The sequence below is a fragment of the Lactuca saligna genome, chromosome 9, assembly GCF_052625555.1.
Source record: "Lactuca saligna cultivar CGN05327 chromosome 9, ASM5262555v1, whole genome shotgun sequence".
NCBI lineage: Eukaryota > Viridiplantae > Streptophyta > Magnoliopsida > Asterales > Asteraceae > Lactuca > Lactuca saligna.
In genome coordinates, this window is record NC_136425.1 from 103,720,291 (window position 1) to 103,741,342 (window position 21,052).

The 21,052-nt window shown below is 35.4% G+C and overlaps 1 protein-coding gene across 1 annotated transcript; it reads left to right on the forward strand.

The window, feature by feature from the left end:
- The first annotated feature begins 11,090 nt into the window (after positions 1-11,090).
- Positions 11,091-13,349, forward strand: LOC145013927 (Thioredoxin superfamily protein). Its single transcript, XM_078972280.1, has 9 exons — positions 11,091-11,465; positions 11,589-11,654; positions 11,828-11,908; positions 11,981-12,034; positions 12,275-12,343; positions 12,550-12,612; positions 12,770-12,852; positions 12,995-13,060; positions 13,160-13,349. Exons 1-9 carry the CDS (start codon positions 11,214-11,216, stop codon positions 13,200-13,202), a joined length of 777 nt encoding a protein of 258 aa, XP_078828406.1. The 5' UTR covers positions 11,091-11,213; the 3' UTR covers positions 13,203-13,349.
- Positions 13,350-21,052: the final 7,703 nt, after the last annotated feature.

The following is a 21,052-nucleotide window of genomic DNA, read 5'->3' on the forward strand; positions in this document are numbered from 1 at the left end:
AAATGTGCAACAAGAGATCTCAATTTTCTATGATGGGGCCAACGTTATGACGAGACAACTCCTTGACTCTCAAGGACCATTAACAAAGAAAAATCCAAGGGAGGTCAAGGAGTTGATTGAAGAATTCGCGAAGCATTATCGAGAATACCACAACCCTAGGCAAGATGGAATCAAAGGCAGTGGAGGAGCCCAAACTGACGAAATTGCAGCTGTAATGGCCATGCTGAATAACATGGATCACAGTATAACACAAATGGACCAGTCGATACATGCCATAAGAGTGGGGTGCGAGCGATGCAGTGGTCCACACTTGACCAAGGACTGCAATGTGGATGAGTTTGGGAATAGAAAAGCTCAAGTGTGCTACTCTAGTGGGGATAAGTTTGATGAGGAATGGAGGAAACCGAAGAAGGAGTGGCTGCCATATGAAGAGTATAAGAAGCAAAAAGAAGAGAAGTATAGGCAGACAGGTCGAGGCCTTTATCAAAAGGAGCAGCCACCAACCGAGAAGAAACCCAACCTAGAGACCATTTTGATGAAGTTTATGGAGGCTTCGGAAAAGAGACACAATGCCACTGATTCCGCCATTTTGGAACAACAAACTTTGATAAAGAATCAGCAAGCCTCCATCCATAACCATGAAGTGCAATTTGGTCAACTAGCTACTCTAGTTCAAGAACAATTGTCCCCAAAGAATCCCGAAGTAACGACCCAATCTCACGTAATGGCCATCGATATTGAAGAAGAAGCAATCTCTGAGTTCCTGGAGGCATTGGGAGAAGAACCGCAGCAGCCCAAGAAATTAAGGATCGAAAATGAAAAAATTGTGGAACCAGGATCACCATGACGTGGCACTCCTCTGGCCACGATGTGGCGCAAGTCTGAACAAAAATCCCTTGAGCCTATTCCAGCTTATCATCCACCTTTGCCATTTCCCACCCGAGCAGCACTTAGTCAACTGGAGAAGGACCAATTAGAGTTTCTGAAGCATGTGAAAGGGATTCCAATTAGTACTCCCTTTGCCGAGTCCTTATCCAAAGCTCCCGAGAACCAGAAATTACTGCAAGACTTGATTGACACTCGAAGGCAAATAAAGAGGCAGTCTACAGTGGTTCTAAGTGAACAAACTTCAAAAGCTGTGTTGGGAGAAACACCAGAAAAGATGGGGGATCCTGGACGCCTCACGCTTCCATGTGAATTCGGGAATAAAATGAAGGTTAATGCTTTAGCCGATTCTGGGGCTAGCATTAATTTGATGCGTTTTTCATTTTATAAAAAATTGGAAATTCAGAAGATGAAGGCTACAAAAATGAAGATTCACATGGCAAATCGTTCGGTGACACAACCCCGGGGCATCGTGGAGGATATTTTGGTAAAAATTGGAAAATTTGTTTTTCCAGTAGACTTTGTAGTCTTGGATATGAAAGAAGACCTGGATGTTCCATTAATCCTTGGGCGTCCATTGCTTAGCACTGTTGGAGCTCTTGTTGACATTCACGATTCTAAGCTCACTTTGAGGGTTGGAAATGAACAAGAAGTTTTTGGGATAAAAGATGACTTTCAAGAAGATAAAGAAGAGGTGTTCACAATTAATAGAGAGAATGAACTAGAAGAACTGGAAAAGCCTATGGAAGAAGAGATAGAGGCAGTTCATCAAGGCAAAAGAAAAAAACCGAGGGCATCTGTTCCATATTTGATTGAAGTCATAGCTTACAAGAGTCCGCCTTCTTGGGAGAGCAAAGACGATGAGGAAATGACAAGTGATGAAGAAGAGATTACTTCAAGAGTAACAAATCCAGTGGTGAAAGAAGAGGAAGATGCTACAAAGTGCAAGGAACAAACTAAGGGCACAAAACGCAAGCTTGGAGAAGAGGGAAAAGTTAAAAAGGAGAATTCAAAGAAAGAATATAAAAAGGCGAGTTCAAGCTTACAAGCGCGGTTCAAGGAACAAAAGATCTTAATGGGTGATTCTTCAGCAGATTCAACGTAGAAGGCACGGAGTCCGGCTCAAGACTCCAAGAAAAAGAAGCGCTTCTCGGGAGGCAACCCGAGTTTGGTTTGCATTTTCTTTTCTTTTAATTTGTTTTAATTAGGAAAAACCTCAACTCATCATCTAATAACTGGTAATTAGTAAGTAATTAGCTGTAGGGACTTTTAAATAATGAATGAAATGCAAGGAAATTAGTTAATATGTTAGACTTTATTAAAATTTTGCATTTAGCAGTTTCCACGACATGGGCATAGCAAGCCACATCGTGGCCCAAAATAAGAACACGGGATTATAAAGCAGACTTAAGGTCCACAACGTGGGCATAGCCAGCCACGTCATGGCCTTTAAAAATCAAGGGGGGGACCATTTCCTTAAAACCCTTTGACCGATAATTTTCATTCCCCACTTGGAGACTGCCGCATGAACAGAAACATTATAACCCCACAGCCAATTTCTTATTCTACTTCCAATTTCCTTGCAAGATCCTGCCAATTAATCTACTTGGTACGTGTTTTACTCATTATTTTGTAGTAATTCTTCCAATTTCAAGTTTTCATGGTTAGGGTTTGTATGATTCAAGAAATTGGTTGAATCTAGTGGTTGATTTTAGATTGCATGTCATTTAAATGTTCATGGGAACAAACCCCTAGCACTAATTGTGGTAGAAATCGCTTGTAAAAAGTCCGATCCAGAAATTGTTCGCGATGCGGCCCACGACGTGGCATAGCCTGGCCACGTCGTGACTTCAGGCAGACCCATTTAATATGTTTTAATGTGTTGGTTGTTTGCTTCTTTGGTTTGCTTTTGTGTGCAGAAATGGGACCACGACGAGCTGTTCCACAAGAGGAAAACCCGACAGATGTAGAAAGTATACATCCGTTATACCAATTTCCTCAAAACATTCGCCGACCGTTACTAACTACCTACGAGAATCGGCTTGGATGGCTCTACAATAGGGAATTTGCAATAGCCCCAATTATCGATTGGGGATGGCTTGGTGGAGTGGGAATGGTAGCAGAGTTGGAACGGTATTGGTCGAAGACATATGTTGGAGATCAATTTTCTTTCACTTGTCACGGGTGGAGGAATTTATTTGCTATTCAAGAACCCGTATACCGGAAATTATCGGTGGAGTTTTTCTCTACCGTTTGCTTCGAGAAACGAACCCTTGATTTCACCTACAACCGGGCACTTGTGTTTCGTTTGGGTGGTATTTATACAGAGTGTAGTCTTCGGAAATTTGCTTGGCGCATGGGTCTCTATACCGAGGTGGAGACGCAATCTCCGTTTTTCATACCGTTCTTGCTCGGATGCGTTCAGGATTTTGCTCCGGTTATTATGGATGTGCAGTTTATGCGGGGCATTTCTAATCATGAGTAAAACACTCGTGACTCGAGTGAGTCACAAATTCAGAATCCTGTTTTCCGATTTTTACACCGCCTTATTACTTTTTCAATAAATCACAAGCATCATGGTGATAAGGTCCCCATTCAGAATCTGTTTTGATTTATGGACTCTTATTACCCTGGGGGTTTGCAGTGATTACCTTATATGTTGGCGAGGTTTATGGGGAAGAAAGTGGCCAATTCTAGGCCCAGGAGCCCGATTACTGGGGGACATTTGGTTACTCGCCTGGCTAGGTCATATCATATTTTGACCCCATGACTTTGTGAGGAATCTTACTCGGTTCCCGGATACAGACTTGACCATTCAAGTCTTGGGTGTGATGCGAGCGGTGGTGAATATCGGGGGTCGTTTTATGATACCGCCAATAGATGACGAGGAAGAGGAGGTGCAGCCGGGACAACAACCACCAGCTAGACCGAGGCATCGAAATGTGTGGGCTAGAGGTGAAGTCGAGCGAGAGCGTGCTGCTTCGCAGTATGTGAAGGGAGTGCCCACCGACCCTTTTCAGAGTCGGGTGGGAACGTATTTGGATAATCTACGGGTTCATGCCATTTACCATACCCAACTTACGGAGGGTATTTATTCGCATTTGGGTGTGACCCGACCACCTTCTATGCCACCACAGTATCCTTATTTTCCGACATGGGAGGAGCTATGGCGTCCGCAGAATGACGGGGCAGGGCCAAGTGGAGCACAAGATCAAGATGATGATTGATTTTATTTCTTTTTGTTGAGTAGTTTTTAGTTTGTTTGACTTTGGTGTGTAAAACATTATTAAAATTATGATGTTACTTTTTCTTTCTTTTGGGTTGTTCCATTTTTCAGATTAGCATCGGAATTCTAAGGAGCATAGAAGAGTAACTTTCGAGTCGTGTTTGTCTAGTCAAGGAAGCTTAGAGTCGTGAGTCGGAACCCACAAGTCAAGATAAGTGTGGGGTATTTTAGGAGAGAGGTTATAGTTGGGAAATATATATGCATAGGAGCGTCGGAAACGAGTTACCCATTGGTCAATGCTGCTAGAGTAAATAAAACAAATAAGTCATTTTCTGCTGATTCACAGTTTCCACAACATGGACTCCTTCGCGCCACGTCGTGGCGTTCTTGCAGTTAGACGATATTCCGCATTTTCATTCCATATCACGACGTGGCCAGTAATATGCCACGACGTGACCCATTTTATCATTGCCCACATTTTTCCTTACAAATACCCACTTTGAAGCATTGAAGTTTCGACTCATGTCCGTGGTTTATTTACGTATTCAACCAGTTCTACACCCAGTTTCTATTTTTGGAAGTCCAGTTGCACATTTTCCACGCTTTTGGAGATGCTCACGCCACTATCCCAGGGGAGTCTGTTCCTTTTTCTCCCTTTTCTTTAATTTTGATTTATGTTTATGCCTACAATGAGGGCATTGTATGAAATAAGTGTGGGGTAGGGGTAGAAAAAGTAAATTGCTAGATAGTCATAGAAATTGAAATTTTTAGTAATTGGAATCTAGTAATAATAATTTGAGTTAATTGATAGTGTTATGTGGGATGATCCGATGAAATTTCAAATGTTTAGTTGAGCCAAAATACGTTATAGTGCATTTGTGGCCTCCCCTATTTTAGTGAAATCATGGAACAAAAACATAACCCCGCTCGGTTTGAAGGATGCAATATGTTTAGCAGCCTAAACCTGAAATGTATCCAGGAAAATTATTATCATTAACCAATAAAGGTTAAGGTTGAGCGCCTCTGCTTAAGCATGTAGGTTTTGAGTGAAAAAAGTGAGGTACATGTAATAAAAAAAAGAGAGAGAGAATTACGAGTAAAGTGTGAAGAATTTTGGAGCAAATGAAGTGAAGATCAAAAGATCAAAATTTCAAGAAATTCAAAAGTTGAAGATACCAAGAAATCAAATCAAATAAGGTGGTGAATTCAAAGAAATCAAAGATCAAATTGTTAAGGAAGTGAAGAATTCCTAAAGAGCTCCGTAGTGGTATCAATGATTGTAATTCTAGATTATGTATGCTTAGGTTGCTCAACTAAAAATACCTTGAGGATAAGGATGTTTTCTGCGGATGGATTCGGAGGGTTGCATAAAATGAGCATTGTTCGGAAAAAGTGGGCGAGTGTTTATGAAGATTGTGAGTATTTAAAGTATGGGGGGGGGGTACTTAGGTAAATTTTAGACACAAATGCATGCGTTGAGGTCTCGGCATAATGGCTGAACTAGAGTCGGATTGTTCTGTGTGGTATTAGTAATTAAGAATTAAGTTTGAATTTGCTTGGGGGCAAGCAAAGCCTAAGTGTGGGGTATTTGATATTGCCATATTTATACTTATTTTTAGGCAATATTTAAGTACATTTTTATTAATAAATTGATAATATGTTTAGAATAATGATACTTATGAGTTTAAATTGTTATTTTCAGTCAATATAAAGGATTTTCGAAGAGAGGGACCAAAGGTGACAAAATGGGGAACATGGGAGGCTTGAAAGACAAGAAAATAGTAGATTCACGATAAGTGCTCAATTCACGACGTGGTGATGAAGCCCACGACGTGGCACGGGTGTTCCAGTAGATAAACATCGCGACGCGGAGGATTTTCTTGGAGGATACATATTGCTTGAAGCCCACGACGTGGCACGGCTCTGGCCACGATGTGGCGTGGTTTTTTAAGGATTATATAAGTCCTCCTGATTATTACGAAAGGAGAGTTTTTTGGCAGAAGAAAAAGAGTTCCAGGAGACGTTTCAGAGCAAAAGAAAGGTCCTGGAAGAGGGATTTCAACACCAAAAGAAGTAAAGGTTTATATTTTAGTTAATTATGAACGTGTCTTTCATTAGTTTTAGCTGTGTTAGTTTAATTACTATGATGAGCAGCTGAATCTAGCTACTCTTGCTTAGCTAGATGAAGCTTTGAACTTACGAATAGTTATATGTTTATGGATTAATTTGAGTTGGTTAAAATTGCTTGTGTTTGAATTGTATGACCTAGCATGTTATTATTTGTTTATCTAATTGCTTGATTGCATGTTCTGTGTAGCTTAGTGACCATGAAACTGCATGAACCTGTTTACCTAATAATTTAGTGAACATTGAATTGTTAGAGCTAGGATTGACCAATCTTAGTTAGTAATTAGACTAAATAAATCTTAGTTGTGCTAGAGAACGTGAATTGTAACCATAATTGCGTTTATACAACAAATCTTACATAGCATATTTACATTCATAATTAGTTCTGTGTTTAATTATGTGTGAACATACATGGTTTGACATGAATTAGTTACTTATTGGTAAGATAGAACTAAATTACTAATATAACTAAAAAACCAACTTAATAATCCGTGATCATTAGCTAGCCATAAGGGAGAAGTGGATTCAACTAAGCGAGAGAGTATTCTTATTTATTGAATTTGATTTAAGTTCATCTGATCTTGTAAAACCAGATAAAAACCCTTATTAAACTTGTTAATAAATTAGGTTAATTTAATACTGTAATCTGACTAGGTACACTGCCTATAAGTGCATAGTTAGTCTAAGTTTGTTAGGTTATAAATATTAAAATTAGTGGGTACTTTTGTGCACATCATATGTAATGCTATGATTGATTATTTGCTGAAAAACATTTTCTATCCGTATGTTCGAAGTGACTCGACGAGTCACTTCATGGACTCGGTGAGTCAACCCAACCCGGCGAGTCCAGTCAGTGACTTGGTGAGTCGGAGCGTAAGACAGACGGATTTTCAGATTTTCTTGCTGTTTTGCTGAAGGATAATTGCCTTATATGTATTTAACTGATAATATTCGAATTTTATTGTTATTGAAAGATTATCCTTGCCAAAACACAAGATAATTACCAATTGATTAGATAATAAATTCCTTATATGATTAAAATTGATTATTTGAATTAATTGGGTAACTTATTTTGCAAAAAATTGAATTAGGTCAAATATATATAATCACTAAATTAATTGTTTGTTTTATATTATTTTTTATTTGATCCCTTGTGTTTTGAAAAGTTCAAAACTTGCCCTTAAGTTTTGAAATTTAAATTCTTTGATTAAAAGTTTAATTACTGAAAAGTTTTAAATTTCAACCCTTAGATTTTTACAAGTTTAAAATCAACCTTATACTTTATTTATTATAAGATTAATACATACATACATATATATATATATATATATATATATATATATATATATATATATATATATACATACATATATATATATATATATATATATATATATATATATATATATATTTACTATCTTATAAAAGAAATCTAACTATTTCTAAAAATAGATTGATTATAATAATAATATTTTTTTAAGACATCCAAATGATGAAGCTGATAGTAAAAGTAATCATTAATAAAATAATATTAAATTTTAACCATATTTTGAATTCAAATATTTATCATCAAATCTCCTTATATTTCTCAACAATTTGATATGGTTTCCTCAAATCTCGGATTCATTCAAATTTTGAACCCTTTTAGATATCCTTAAATTTAGCATGTTGATTCAAATATCCTTCCAATCGCATATACCTCTTTGCTCCCTCCTCTACTATAAAGTCCACCGTCCAGGAACAAAAAATGACTTCATTTCCCAAATAACACCATAGTTTGATTATTTTGTCTTCAACATGTACTTTATTTTGTAACATAACATTTTTTTAGAGGAAACATATCACTAAAAGAATTTACACGCCCCGCCGCTTTGCGCGGGTGCACTGCTAGTATATATATATATATATATATATGTATGTATGTATGTATATATGTATATATATGTATGTATGTATATATATATATATATATATATATATATGTATGTATGTATGTATGTATAAGAATAAGCTAGTCTTATCGCTAGTATACCTCATTCACGAAGCCGATCTATAAGGTGGGTATAAGTTTGCTGCCTATAAAATGGCGCTTAATGGGTGTACACTCAAACCCACTGCTTACTTGATTGGTGGAGGGTCGTTATCCAAACGGATATGATAGAGCACTTAATACCTCATTATAACTATAATGAATATTGCAAAGTAACTAACATGTTATTACAAATTCCCAATCTTAGTTACTTTAGGGTAAAATGTGAAAATGATGCTATTCCATGGAATTACACTTTGTACCATTGTCAAGCGTTAGTGGAGCGTGCGTGGTTAACTGACACACTAATTTGGGATTGACGTTGGTGGCAAAGGGTGGCTCGATGTTTGTCATAGATCAATGGAGCGTGCGTGGCTAACCGACACATTGATTAGGTGATAGAGACATTGAGTGCACCATGTTGATTCGCATGGTTATTCACAACTTGTTTGAGATCCTCGACATCCCAGTCGCAAATTTGAAGTGCATATCGAGATTTAAACATGCCATTGAAAAGTTCAATGAAGCTCAAAGATCTAGGAGTTTTCAAATACATTTAAAACTTAATCCCTTTTACGTTTTTCATGGTGAAAATTAGTGAATCGTCATTCACTTACCTTCAAATTATTTACTTTTAGAGTACGACATCCCTTTCTAAGTTGTAAATAATGTTGTTGGATCCTAGCCCTAATTTCTCATTTGGGTGGTTAATTGGGGATTCAATTCTGATCAAACATTTTTCCTTTCTATTTTCAGATGTCTAACACAAACGCAAACAACACTGCTCCTGGTTCATTCTCGCTAATGAGCCTATATCAAAAAGAAGAAGCCAACATTGTTGCGATTGGAGGCATCATTACGAACGATGGTATCATTGCGATTTGACGTGCTGCTGCGATCAGGTCTGTAACATCATTGCGACTAGATCAGTTGTGTTGTTGTGATTAGAAGGGAATCAATGCCATTGCGATCGAGTCGATACGAAGATACTTGGAGCAAAGGAAAAGCGGTGGCTACTGTTCATGTGTTAAGATTCTTTTATGTATTCAAGATCAAAAACATTGATCGCAAAATAATCCTTTTGTGTGACACCATATTTCATGCTCATTATGTCCATGATTGGCATTTTTCACAAGTGTAGAAATTATTTTCAAGCAGTTCTATAGTGATATTCTTGGATTTTCTTGTTTCAAAGAAGGATATTTTTGTGTGGGATTGTGCTTCCAAGAACATGGATGGCAAGGCATGGGAAGAGTACCATGGGGATGATGGTGGTTTTTATGAATTGTTTAGGAAATGTGTTGATGGTGTCCAAGAGGAGTTTTTGGTGCATGATGGTTTTCTCAGCCATGAAAACAAACTCTGTATTCCAAAACATGTTGTTTGAAAGTTATTGAGGCAAGAAACACATGCTATTGGTTTAGCTCACAACTTTGGTATAACGAAGCCTTTGGAAATCTTGAAAGAGCATTTCTTTTGGTTCAAGATGATTTTGAAGATGGTGCGTTTGAATAGAGCTCCCAGGATGATTGTTTCAGTTCATGATTCTAAATTCTTAAAGTCTTTTTGGAATGCTTTATGGAGAAATTGGGGGGGGGGGAGCGGACTAAATTATTGGTTATCACTTTGTTGAAAAGGATGGTGGACAAACCACAAACAAATTGGGATGTGCAGTTGGTTCGTGTTGAATGTGCTTTCAAGATCGAATTTCCTAGAAATCATAAGGGCCTTCCGGAATTGAGGTTAATTCCTTTTGAAGAGGGAGGGTCTGATGCGAAGCTGGGAGGTGGTGCGAAAGTCACTTCACGTCTGATCCGTGTATGGAAGGCGATTCGGTTTTGTCTGCTGAATACAATCTAATTTGGACTATTGACGGTTGCTAACCGAGTTTCACTGTTGATGGTTGCAATTCATTGCGACTGGATGCGATCGATCGCAACTGATCACAATCGTTTTCACTTCATTGCGATGTTGTTCATTGCGAATAAGAGTTGAATGCGAACGCATGGTGGCTGGAATGTGAACGGAAGCTTGGATACGAAGGGTATGATTAGATGTGAAAATAAGCTTAGTTGGGAGAGGTTTCATTATGATAGGCGGTCTCGGGAGTTAGGATGCGAATGCGAGGTCAGAAGTCCAAAAGTCGCCTCGGGAAAGGGTCACACCTTGGAAGCTGAACAACCATGGTTGAAGTCATTTTCTTTATTATTTTATTTTTTTAAAAATAAATCGTAATGTTTTTAATAAAATCATTGATTGACATAGTTATTTAGTTGTCTTTTGGATTTCTTTTATCCGTTTCTTTGTAAGGCTATGTATAGCCATTTGGGTAGTCATTTGTAAGTTGTTATCGAATATATAAAACTTTGAACTTATGTTTATTCGAATTGTTGCGTAAGATTGAAATATGATATTGGTTTGGTCGCACCTTCTATTTTGATATTGAACTCAAAACCAATAAGTTTTGGTTTGTTTTCACTAAAGATTCAAACTATAGGTTTATGTTGAACTTCAAATCTATCATTTTTATTGCTTGTTCTTGTCGTTTGATTCAAGAGTTATTTTATTCCGTTACAAGAGTCGTGTTTGAGGTTCAAATAGCTATATATTTTCAAAACAAATATATATTAATTAGTATTTGTAGAATATATATTAAGATAAAAAATCATTAACTAAACTCTAATATAACTAAAATGCAACTTTCGCTGAGGAAAATTACTTAGCTAAAGGTACAATCAGTAAGGCACCATGTACAACTATATGAAACAAAACGTAAATTCAATTAGAAGTATAATACAAAATAACAAATTCTTATATACCCTTTCAAGCAATTATTTTTCTTTTTTGAGTGTCCAATGAATTCATAAAGGGTGTTTAACATTTGACAATTTTGTAGCCGATCCGTTTAACGGGAACGACCATCCAAGTTCAGACGAAACGACAACCATGGCGTCTGCTACTTCCGGCACCACATTAAATGCTTCACTGCTGCCTTGCTCAACGGTGGGGAGGTTAGGGCGTACATTAGCAACGACATCTGGTAGCAAGTCCTTCTCACTTTTATCTCTCTCCCCGGAGCTGGTCTACCGCTGTGGGCGGCGATGGAAGAATGTGACCGCAGCAAGAAAACTTATTGTTCGTGCTGCGAGAACCGAATCTAAGGGCGTTTCTCTTGGTTCCAGAGCTCCTAATTTTGAGGTATTATCTTGTAATTTCTTAATCCACTCATACGAGTATTAGATGCCTTAAGGCTTAATCATCAAAATTTCATGTTCGATTTTGGTAAACTTTATTTTGCGTTTACTTGATAAACTTGTTCAGCTGGAGGAGCCACTCACAGGGAATATGTGGACATTAGAGGACTTCGAATCTTATCCGGCATTACTGGTAAATGCAAGCTTTTACGAGGAATTCGTTTTTCGGAATGTTATAATTTATAAATCGCAATTTCTATGCTGCAAAACGATTTCATGGTGGATGCGTAGAAACTTTATGCTAACTGGAGATTTATGTATTTGATTATTAGTTTAAAACTTTAAAATAAATGATGTGTTTCGCAGGTTATGTTCATTTGCAATCATTGTCCATTTGTTAAGCACTTAAAAAAGGACATTGTGAAGCTTACGGATTTTTATACAAAGGTAGGCTGGTAGCTTATCCATTTTCTTGTCACTTGTATTTGTGACTAATCATTGTTTTCTGCTATGCTACAGAAAGGGCTCGGTGTAGTTGCAATATCATCGAACTCCGAAATTACTCACCCACAGGTTTGATTCAACTTAAAAGTATATCTAATAATGTTATGTTACTTCTTAATAATACTAAGAAAAATACAGAAGTCACCTAAATATTAAATTATCTAGTGATTAATTTTTATATTCTTTTATCATTTAAAAGAACCATTTTCTGAGTTACCCAATTTTGGAAAATGTTAACATACAAAAGAGTACAATTTCACTATTTTATGATTTCTACGCATCTCCACCGTTGATTTAAAAATTTTGTAGGATGGACCAATTTTCATGGCAGAGGATGCGAGACTTTTTAATTATCAATTCCCATACCTTTATGATCGTGTAAGCTTCTCTCAACCTCTATGCACTCCAACTCCAAGTTTAGAATACGTTTCTTTTCAAAAACAAAATATGATTCTTGAAAAGTCTATTTATTGGACAGGATAAGACTAGACAAGTTTTTTACTTTTATTTTTGATGATCAGGATCTTGAGGGCATTCACATCTTTTTTCACATCATGAACAATTGTTTTATATAATCTTTGCAGACACAAGATGTTGCAAGAGACTATGGCGCCGTTTGCACCCCGGAGTTTTACTTATTTAAAAAGGTACATCTTCTTTAATTATTATTAATGAATTTTTGATTTATAAAAAATAAAATATTAAACATAATAAAAGTTCACGAGATTATAATAAAAAGTATCTTCTTTATAGAAAATAAAACTCTAAGTTGATTAATATTTTAAATGTGTCATTTCATTACAGGATGGCCGGCGACCCTTTGAACTAGTATATCATGGTCAGTTTGACGACTCCCGGCCAAGCAACAATGTTCCTGTCACAGGAAGGTTTGTTCTACATCTCAATAAAACAAAAATTACATATATATATTTTTTTTCATACAAAAAGACATGAATGCCCTTCTCATTGTCATCATTGAAGATGGTGTTACTGACGTTTTCAGTTAAAATAAATAATATTGTGTGCTAGGGATTTGAGCTTGGCAATTGACCGTGTTCTTAGTGGTCAACCGATACCACCAAATCAGAAACCGAGGTACGTTACTCTTTTGAATTTTCTTTTAATTTGGTAAATTATAATATTTAATATTTGTAGTCTAACAAAATTATTTGTGTTTTGTATATTGGTTCAAAGTGTTGGATGTAGCATAAAGTGGCATCCTGCGGGAAAAGTATAAATGGAAATGTGGTTCACGCTTCGTCGTCGATTTACTATTTATAAGGTGTACGGTTTCAAATTTTTTTATGTAACTAGATGTGTATTCAAATGTTCAAAACATATGTATATGTTATTATGTACTTAATGGTATAGACCTCCACACTCATCTTCTTGCTGTTTTCGAATGAGGGATATTTTGGGAACAAAAACAAAGATAGATAGAAAAAATGTCATTCATGGGCATACTTTTTAGAGAAAGGTGTTTTCAATCATATTTTATCAAAATCTTCGTTAAGAACAACTTATAGTCTTGGTTACAACATATTTAGCATGAACTCGGGTTAAATGGTTCATTTGGCAATATTATAACTATAGATGTGAGTTGTCAATAGTATGGTGGTGAGATTTCTGGTTCAAATTTGGATGTCACATTCTTTTCTCTATGGATTATTTATTTATTTATCTCTTCTATGTTTGTTGTGGGACAACACAAAAGGTGTTTACACCTTTTTACTTCTTTCAGGAGCTTTGAAAAGGTATTACCTACCCAAGTGTTTGATTGATGGTTTCATGTCTAGTGGTGGATGAAAGGTGTAGTTTTAGGCGTCTCCTATAAAATGGGTATGTAAGTTAGCCGTCTAAACAAAGCCTTGTTTTCTTTTTTTCTCTTCTTGGTCGAATAATCAACTTCTCTATGTTTTTCGTGCGTTGGGCTAAGAGTAGGAGCCTAAGAATGATCTTAAGGTGTCAAAAGTTGCAATCTAGAAAAAAAATGTCTAGTAATACTAATCATCAAAACTAATAATAGAAAGAATTGTTTGTCATATGCTCGATATAACAAATGTCACATAAAAGATAATGGTTGAGAATGGTAATGATGTTGAACAATCTTGTAGTTGTCGTTAGGCTTGCAACATTAGCATCTCAGAACGGTTTTTTTTGTTTTGTTTTTTTTTTTTTTTTTTTCTTTTTGTTTTTAGACCTTTTTGGGAGTGATCTCGCAATAGGTCCAAACTTGGTCGTCTTTAGACTGTTGGTGGACTATCATTTTTTTGGAACGATGATATTTTATTAAGAAAATCTAGCAAGGAGCTAGGAAAACACAAATACAACTACATATTAGAAGAAGCTAAAACGAGTTATGCAACCGGTTAACCCACGAAAAGCTAGCATTTTTACATCTATTGGAGATCCAAAAGAAAGACCTACCAACAATCTCATCAAAAATAAGTGAAGTCCTAGAATCACGATGTTGGGTACATATTTTTATAAATATGATGATGTAAAGGATATAATACATTATAGTTATAGTTATACTGCTCATTGTAGACAATCAGTCTTGTCTAAACAAGTGTAAATAATACAACTTAGACAAGCTGATCTGTCAGAGTTTGTTTATTTGGTTATTTTGAAGATATGTTGATGTTTCTGAAGACTGATATTCAAGATTTATGTTATTGCTCTACCAAAAAATGAAGTTCATATGTTGAAGATTGAAGACCAGATTTGAGTTGCCTTAGCTGATCAGATCTAGAACATTTCTAAAGCCTCCGTTGAAGTTTTGGTACTACTGAAGAGTACCCCATGATGACCAAAAGACAATGAATGCATTATCAGCACCAAAGGCACTGAAAGTACAACAGGGAGAACCATCATTCAATGAACACTTGATCTGCTGGTACGGATGACTGATTAGTGTGTCCATACGCTGAAGTTATTACATTATTGACACATTGATGATATGATATGCTGATGACCAGATACACTGATGGTTATACACCATCTGCTGAAGCTGAAGTTGATCAACGGATGGCTCCCTGATGTTGATGCCCATGACTAACGTATATCGTGCTGGTGCTGATGTCCAAATCTGGAGCATAACATAATTACTCGGTGAAGAAGTATTCTGAAGATCTGATCTGATCTATACCTTAAATACCAAATCTGCTTTTATCTTAGAAGATTCAATCCTATCAAATCAAGGATTTGATTTAAATGGAAGATCTAGAGAATCAATTGAATTCTTAGTTGTTTCATTTGGAACATCTTCTTCATCATTATCACTATTAGTTTGACTATCTTCGACAATCACACGGTCATAGTCATGAACTTTCGATGTTAAGGGTTGGTCAGTGTTAACCTTAACCAATGAATCATCACAAATTTCTTTACCATTGTTTATCGAAGTGACATTAATGACAGATAACTGAGAATAAACAACAACTTCCTCCGTCTCAATTTCACTGATATTGTCCGAATCATCTTCGATATCAACAAAATTGTGTTGAAAGTCAGATGTTGAATTCTCAGTATTTTTCAAAATTTTTATTTGTTCAGTCTTGGTCAAGGTCTCATTCACAATGTGTACCAAATCATTAACATCTAAACATTTATCTATCTTAACAATACCATATGCATACGAATCATTTGGGACATTGTCAAATTCAGAAATCTTTTTCTCATAATCATAGGATGTCGAATCTATTTTCTCCCTTTCGAATACCAAGAAGGGCAATAGTTTTCTATGTTGTTCCTTACTAATGTCAGAAGAGTGATGTAAATCTGTTAGTTTAGCATACAATCTTTAAGCTATACTGCAATAAATGTTACATTGTTTCATCAAAATACAATTATCCAATTTAACATGATCCCTATCATTTGTAATATTTTTCAGTTACAACTCAAGACTGTCTACTCTACTTCTCTTGGCCTCCAATCTTTTCATATTGATTTTAATTTCTCAGCATCACTACTAACATAAATAAGCATGCATTAACGTAAGATAGAGTATCATCGAAGTCAGATAAAATAACATCATATGAATTGAAAGGAATATCAAAGGATTCAAGAAGAGAACGTACCTTCAAATTCATTGGAGACTTGTCTACTCCTGTTGAAACGAAACATTTCCCAGTCACCTTCTCCTCATCCTGATCCCCTTTTCATACCTTGCATACATAGCTCCATGTGTGGGGTTCCTCATATCTTCGTCATCTGATCCAGATGACCGTATTTGATAAGTGCCATCCCCATTACCACTTCCATTTGCTACAAGCGATATCCCTTTCGTCCTTGCTCTCACTTCCTCTAGTCTTTTGACATAATAGGCTTCATCATTCACTATATCTCTCTTCTCCTCTCTTTTTTCTTAACATACAGTCAATTGCCAAAGGGTTTGCATCATTACTATAGTTGCAATCAAAACCAGAGTCTCCTTTCAATTTCTTTTCCACCTTCTCACCAGTAACCTTAACCTCTTTCTTCTTAACCTTTGTATCTTCTCTAACATTCTTCGCAGATGATGAGTTCCTTTTGAAATCACTATTTCCTTTGAACTTCAGATTGAATGGATTTTTGAAGAACTTCTTGACTTTGTTATTCAAGTAGTATGCCACAACTTCATTTTCCGAATTCATGAGAAAACCCTCATCAACAGAACCATCAATCTCTGCATATTCGACTTCAGACTCTCTACTTGACACCTTCGAAATCAATGCAAGAGGACCTCCCAAATTGATTTTTTCCTTCTTCAGCTATTTCGTTGATCTCGCTTTCATGAGCCTTTAGAACACTATAGAGATCGTCTAGCGAATAGTTGTCGAAGCTTTGTTGAGTCTTGATCATCAAAATAATGTTCCTCCACTCTTTTCAAAGCCCCATTAAGAAAGTAAGATTGTACTCAAGAGTCGAACTATTAACCCCATTACGATTGCATTTGAAGATTAATTCATTTAGATGATCATATTACAGTTCAATGGTCTAATTTTCCTTTTGTTTGAATTCACCAAATTCAAGCAAACACTGATTCACTAAACTTTTTCTTGTCTTCTCACTTCCCTGATACTTCTCTTTCAAAGTATCCTAGATCTCCTTTTCTGTTTTACAACCACGAACATAATTGTAGACCACCGGTTGAAGAGCACCGCGAAGTTCACCCAATCATTTCTTGTCATTCTCCTCTTGTTTGTCTGCTTGAAGAACACCATCAACAATCAAACCAATAGTTCCAGTCTATTCTAGCCTCCCTGGACGATAGTTTCCACTTTTAATGTAGAGCCATAGATCTTCATAGATCCTATTGAGATTATCTTCCATTCTATCAACCCACTGCTCGTAATATTCAACAATCAACATCAGAATTTTGGTTGAAGAACCAAAAAGATGAGAAAAACCAGTGATCGTGTTCATGTTGAAGTTTTCCATTAACGTACAAAAAAAAGTGATGAAAAGCTTCATAAAGAAGAATCTATTGAATGAATATTTTAGAAAACAATCAACGAACACTCCATTTATCAGACGAAAAGCAGAATCAAATCAAAATAGTTGATCAGAAAAGATATTCTAGATCAAAAGTGCAGAATATTTTTGAATCTAAAACAACGACTCAATAACTTTTGAAACTCTGAGAAAATCAGAAATCCACTAAAAGAATCCTGCTCTGATATCAAATGTATTTCGTATAAATTGAGTGAATGAAATGCAAATCAGAGTATGAATTGAATCAAGAACACAAAAAGTAAACAAAATCTGTTTGACTCGATTACTACTTCTAAAAGTATACAAGTGAATGAAAGAGTAAAGTACACCAAGTGCCAAAAGTTACTCTAACCCTTATATTTATCCATATTTATAGGTTCACTAGAATGTACATAAGGGATAAGACTTGAATACTTCGAACTCAAAAAATGCCCTTATGAAATACATACAACGAATACATAAAAAATTGACTTCGATACTAAACATGACAAAAGACGCTTCAACATCTCACAACACATTTCGAACTCTACACATTTCCATAGTCAAGTGACGAGGCTGGTCCATTTGGGACAAAATAGGGTCAAGACGAGGATGATGATTTGCGATATGTTTATCCTTTTTATTTTTAGTGTGCTTGGTATTTTTTTAGACCTTTGGCATGTAAGGTTTATTTTGTATGATGCTATTAATACTTTTATGTGCTTTTACATATGTCTTTGTATTATAATCTTATTTCCTATATTTCCAAGTGCTTTAGTCTATCAGCTACCGAATCCATATTTAGTTGTGTATTGATCTAACCATAATTAAAGACAGGTAATTAGTCTACGTTTAGTAGTGCTTCGGCCCATCCACATTAATTAGTTAAGTTATTTGACTCAAAACCTTGTGTTATATTTTCCTTGAGAGATTGAATTTATATGCTACTTATGTTTGTAGGTTATGGAATATACCTAGCCTTAGAGTGTACGCCCTAGGCTACAGTCGTAATTTCCTTAGAAAGTACTAGTTCGCTATTACCAATAATTCTGATACAATCTGTCATACCCTGATTGGCGGCTGAAATATCGGGATGTGCAATGTCTTTGTACTTAATCACAATCATTGAATATACACTAAACAATACAAAAGTATAACTAAATTAGTGATAGTATTATTTCTTAAAATGATTACAAAAATATACAAAGTTTAAAATAATATCTACCTCAAAGATCAGGTAACAAACTACACTACTATTCTATAGGCAATGTTGACTTAACATCTTGACTTCCAGGTGTGCAACTTCCATATCTTGATTTCCTAGGAATACATGCGATTTTAATAACCTCAACATAATATTAGTGAGTTCATAGGTTTAAGCGTTTTATATTGAAAGTATCATGTATTTGTTTTATAAATATTTTTAATTTATATTAATTGTAGACTATTAAATCGAAGATGGTGTTTACATACATAAGTACTATCTCAGTATAATTAGTGAAGTACCTTTATTGCAAGAGTGTTACCATATATAAGTATTGTTTTAGCATTATACCTTTATCCTAAAAAGTTGAGTTTTACCCTATATAAATATTGTTTTGGCGTTGTAGCTTCATCCCCAAAAGTTGAGTTTTACCACATATATATATATATATATATATATATATATATATATATATATATATATATATATATATATATATATATATATATATATTTCAACTTATATAATTAGTGGGGTATCTTATTCCAATATATAATTTACTAAGTATTTTTATTCCAAAATTTGTGTTTTACCAAATATAAGTTTTACTTTTAACTTATTGTAGAATTTCCCCTTAAGGCGAGCTAGAGGTGGTGTTGAAATGTGGTCCTAAAATCGAGCTCACGACAAGCATATTATCCCCCATCCATCAACGCTTCATCGGACATCCAAAAAAATGTTTTAGAGAGTTATCCCTATTGTGACTCACTCGCCAAGGTTGTACCTTGCAACCGTAAGTAGGGGTGTCAACCTCCAATATACTTATAAATAACTTTCCCTCTCACTTATGATTTAATGATTAGGGGCCGAGGTGTTAGCTAAGTATTTTACATAATATGATGAATAAAACTCATTATACTGAGAAAAAAAGTCTTAATAGTATCCAAGTTTCTAAGTTTCCAAGTTTCAAAGTTTCCAAGTTATTAGATTATGTTGTCGTTTGATAATTGTATTAATATATTATAATGTTTATTTATCTAGAAAGGTTAACAACCTAATATATATCTTACCTTTTTTTTAAACGATCATTGTAATGGCATAATATTTTACTATTATCCATAAAAAAATGAACAGAGTTATACATAATATTTACCCATTATCCATATAAAATGAACCGAAGAACGACATAATGCTTTATTAGTTTCCATTAAAAATGAGCAGAGGAACGACATAGTGTTTAACTAATATCCATTAAAAACAGGCAGGGTAGTGGCATGATATTATTCATTTAAACAAGCAGGGTAAAAATTTAAATTTAAATAACACCCTAATAATATCATAGAAATAATTAATTACTTAAGCATGTTCCTACCCCCCCCCCCCCCCCCCCCCGTATTGTGCTCTGATTGGCTTTTAGTGCTACTGCTAAGGCATCGGGAGGCTCGAGACTGCTTGGTAAGAGGGAAGAATATCTTAGTCGAGATTGAGAGAGGGAGGTCTAGAAATGGTGTAAAAATATAAGGGTTTGGACATTCTATTTATAGTAATTCCTTAGAAGACTGTGTCGTGCCTAAGCTAAAAGCGACCCACGTTTCAACATGCTCGCTCCACCCGTTTGCATCCACATAACGGCCATGTGGCAAGCTTTGATTGTCTCACATCGCCCTTTTACCAGCTAAAATCCTGAATATTTGAAAATCATATATTTTGCATACGAGCTTCTTTCTCGACGTCCTTTATATCCACGCATAACTACCGACAAGTACTACAACTTTCCTTTAGATTTTTTGACTAATTCATATTTATTTTTTAACCTTTATTTTTATAAGGGGTGCACCCTAAATGATTTTCAAAAATAATATATCGCATATGGTCTCTTTTTCCGGCGTTCCTCGTATCACTGGTTTTGTATCAAAGAGTACTACGATTCTAAATTACAATGTTTTGGTTAAAACTCGACCCATTTTCCTATACCTTTTTACATAGAACATTTATACGTAGTCTTGATTTTAAAATTTAGAAAAATCATAACATCATTTCTATAAAATAATACAACTCTTTGTGTGTCTAATTTTTAGTTTTTGGACGACCTAACTGATTTTTCTAAAATATTGGAATAAGCAATATTGTATTTTATAAAAATTTGGACAAATATAAACTACTTATCCTATTACATCGATGTTCGTTACGTTTGTAGTTTCCGGTTGTTGACAAACTTTTGATGATTGTCACATGTTGGATGGAGTGCCGATGATATTGGTGATCTTTAAGTGAATGTCGTATATGTTGTTTTAGTAAAGTAAGATAGTCTGAGAACTCTTGCTCTAGCGCTTATTGCATATTTCTTGTTTGGTTGTGGCTTTAGGGTAGGATCAGATGTTCAATTGTCTATACTATCTCTTATTAAATACAACTTGTCACACCCCCGG

Bases quoted from the DNA above. Each gene is read 5' to 3' on its own strand.
- LOC145013927 (XM_078972280.1), top strand. From the start codon at position 11,214: ATGGCGTCTGCTACTTCCGGCACCACATTAAATGCTTCACTGCTGCCT. The intron at 11,909-11,980 runs GTAGGCTGGTAG...GCTATGCTACAG, and splicing joins TTACGGATTTTTATACAAAG to AAAGGGCTCGGTGTAGTTGC. The intron at 13,061-13,159 runs GTACGTTACTCT...ATTGGTTCAAAG, and splicing joins CCACCAAATCAGAAACCGAG to TGTTGGATGTAGCATAAAGT.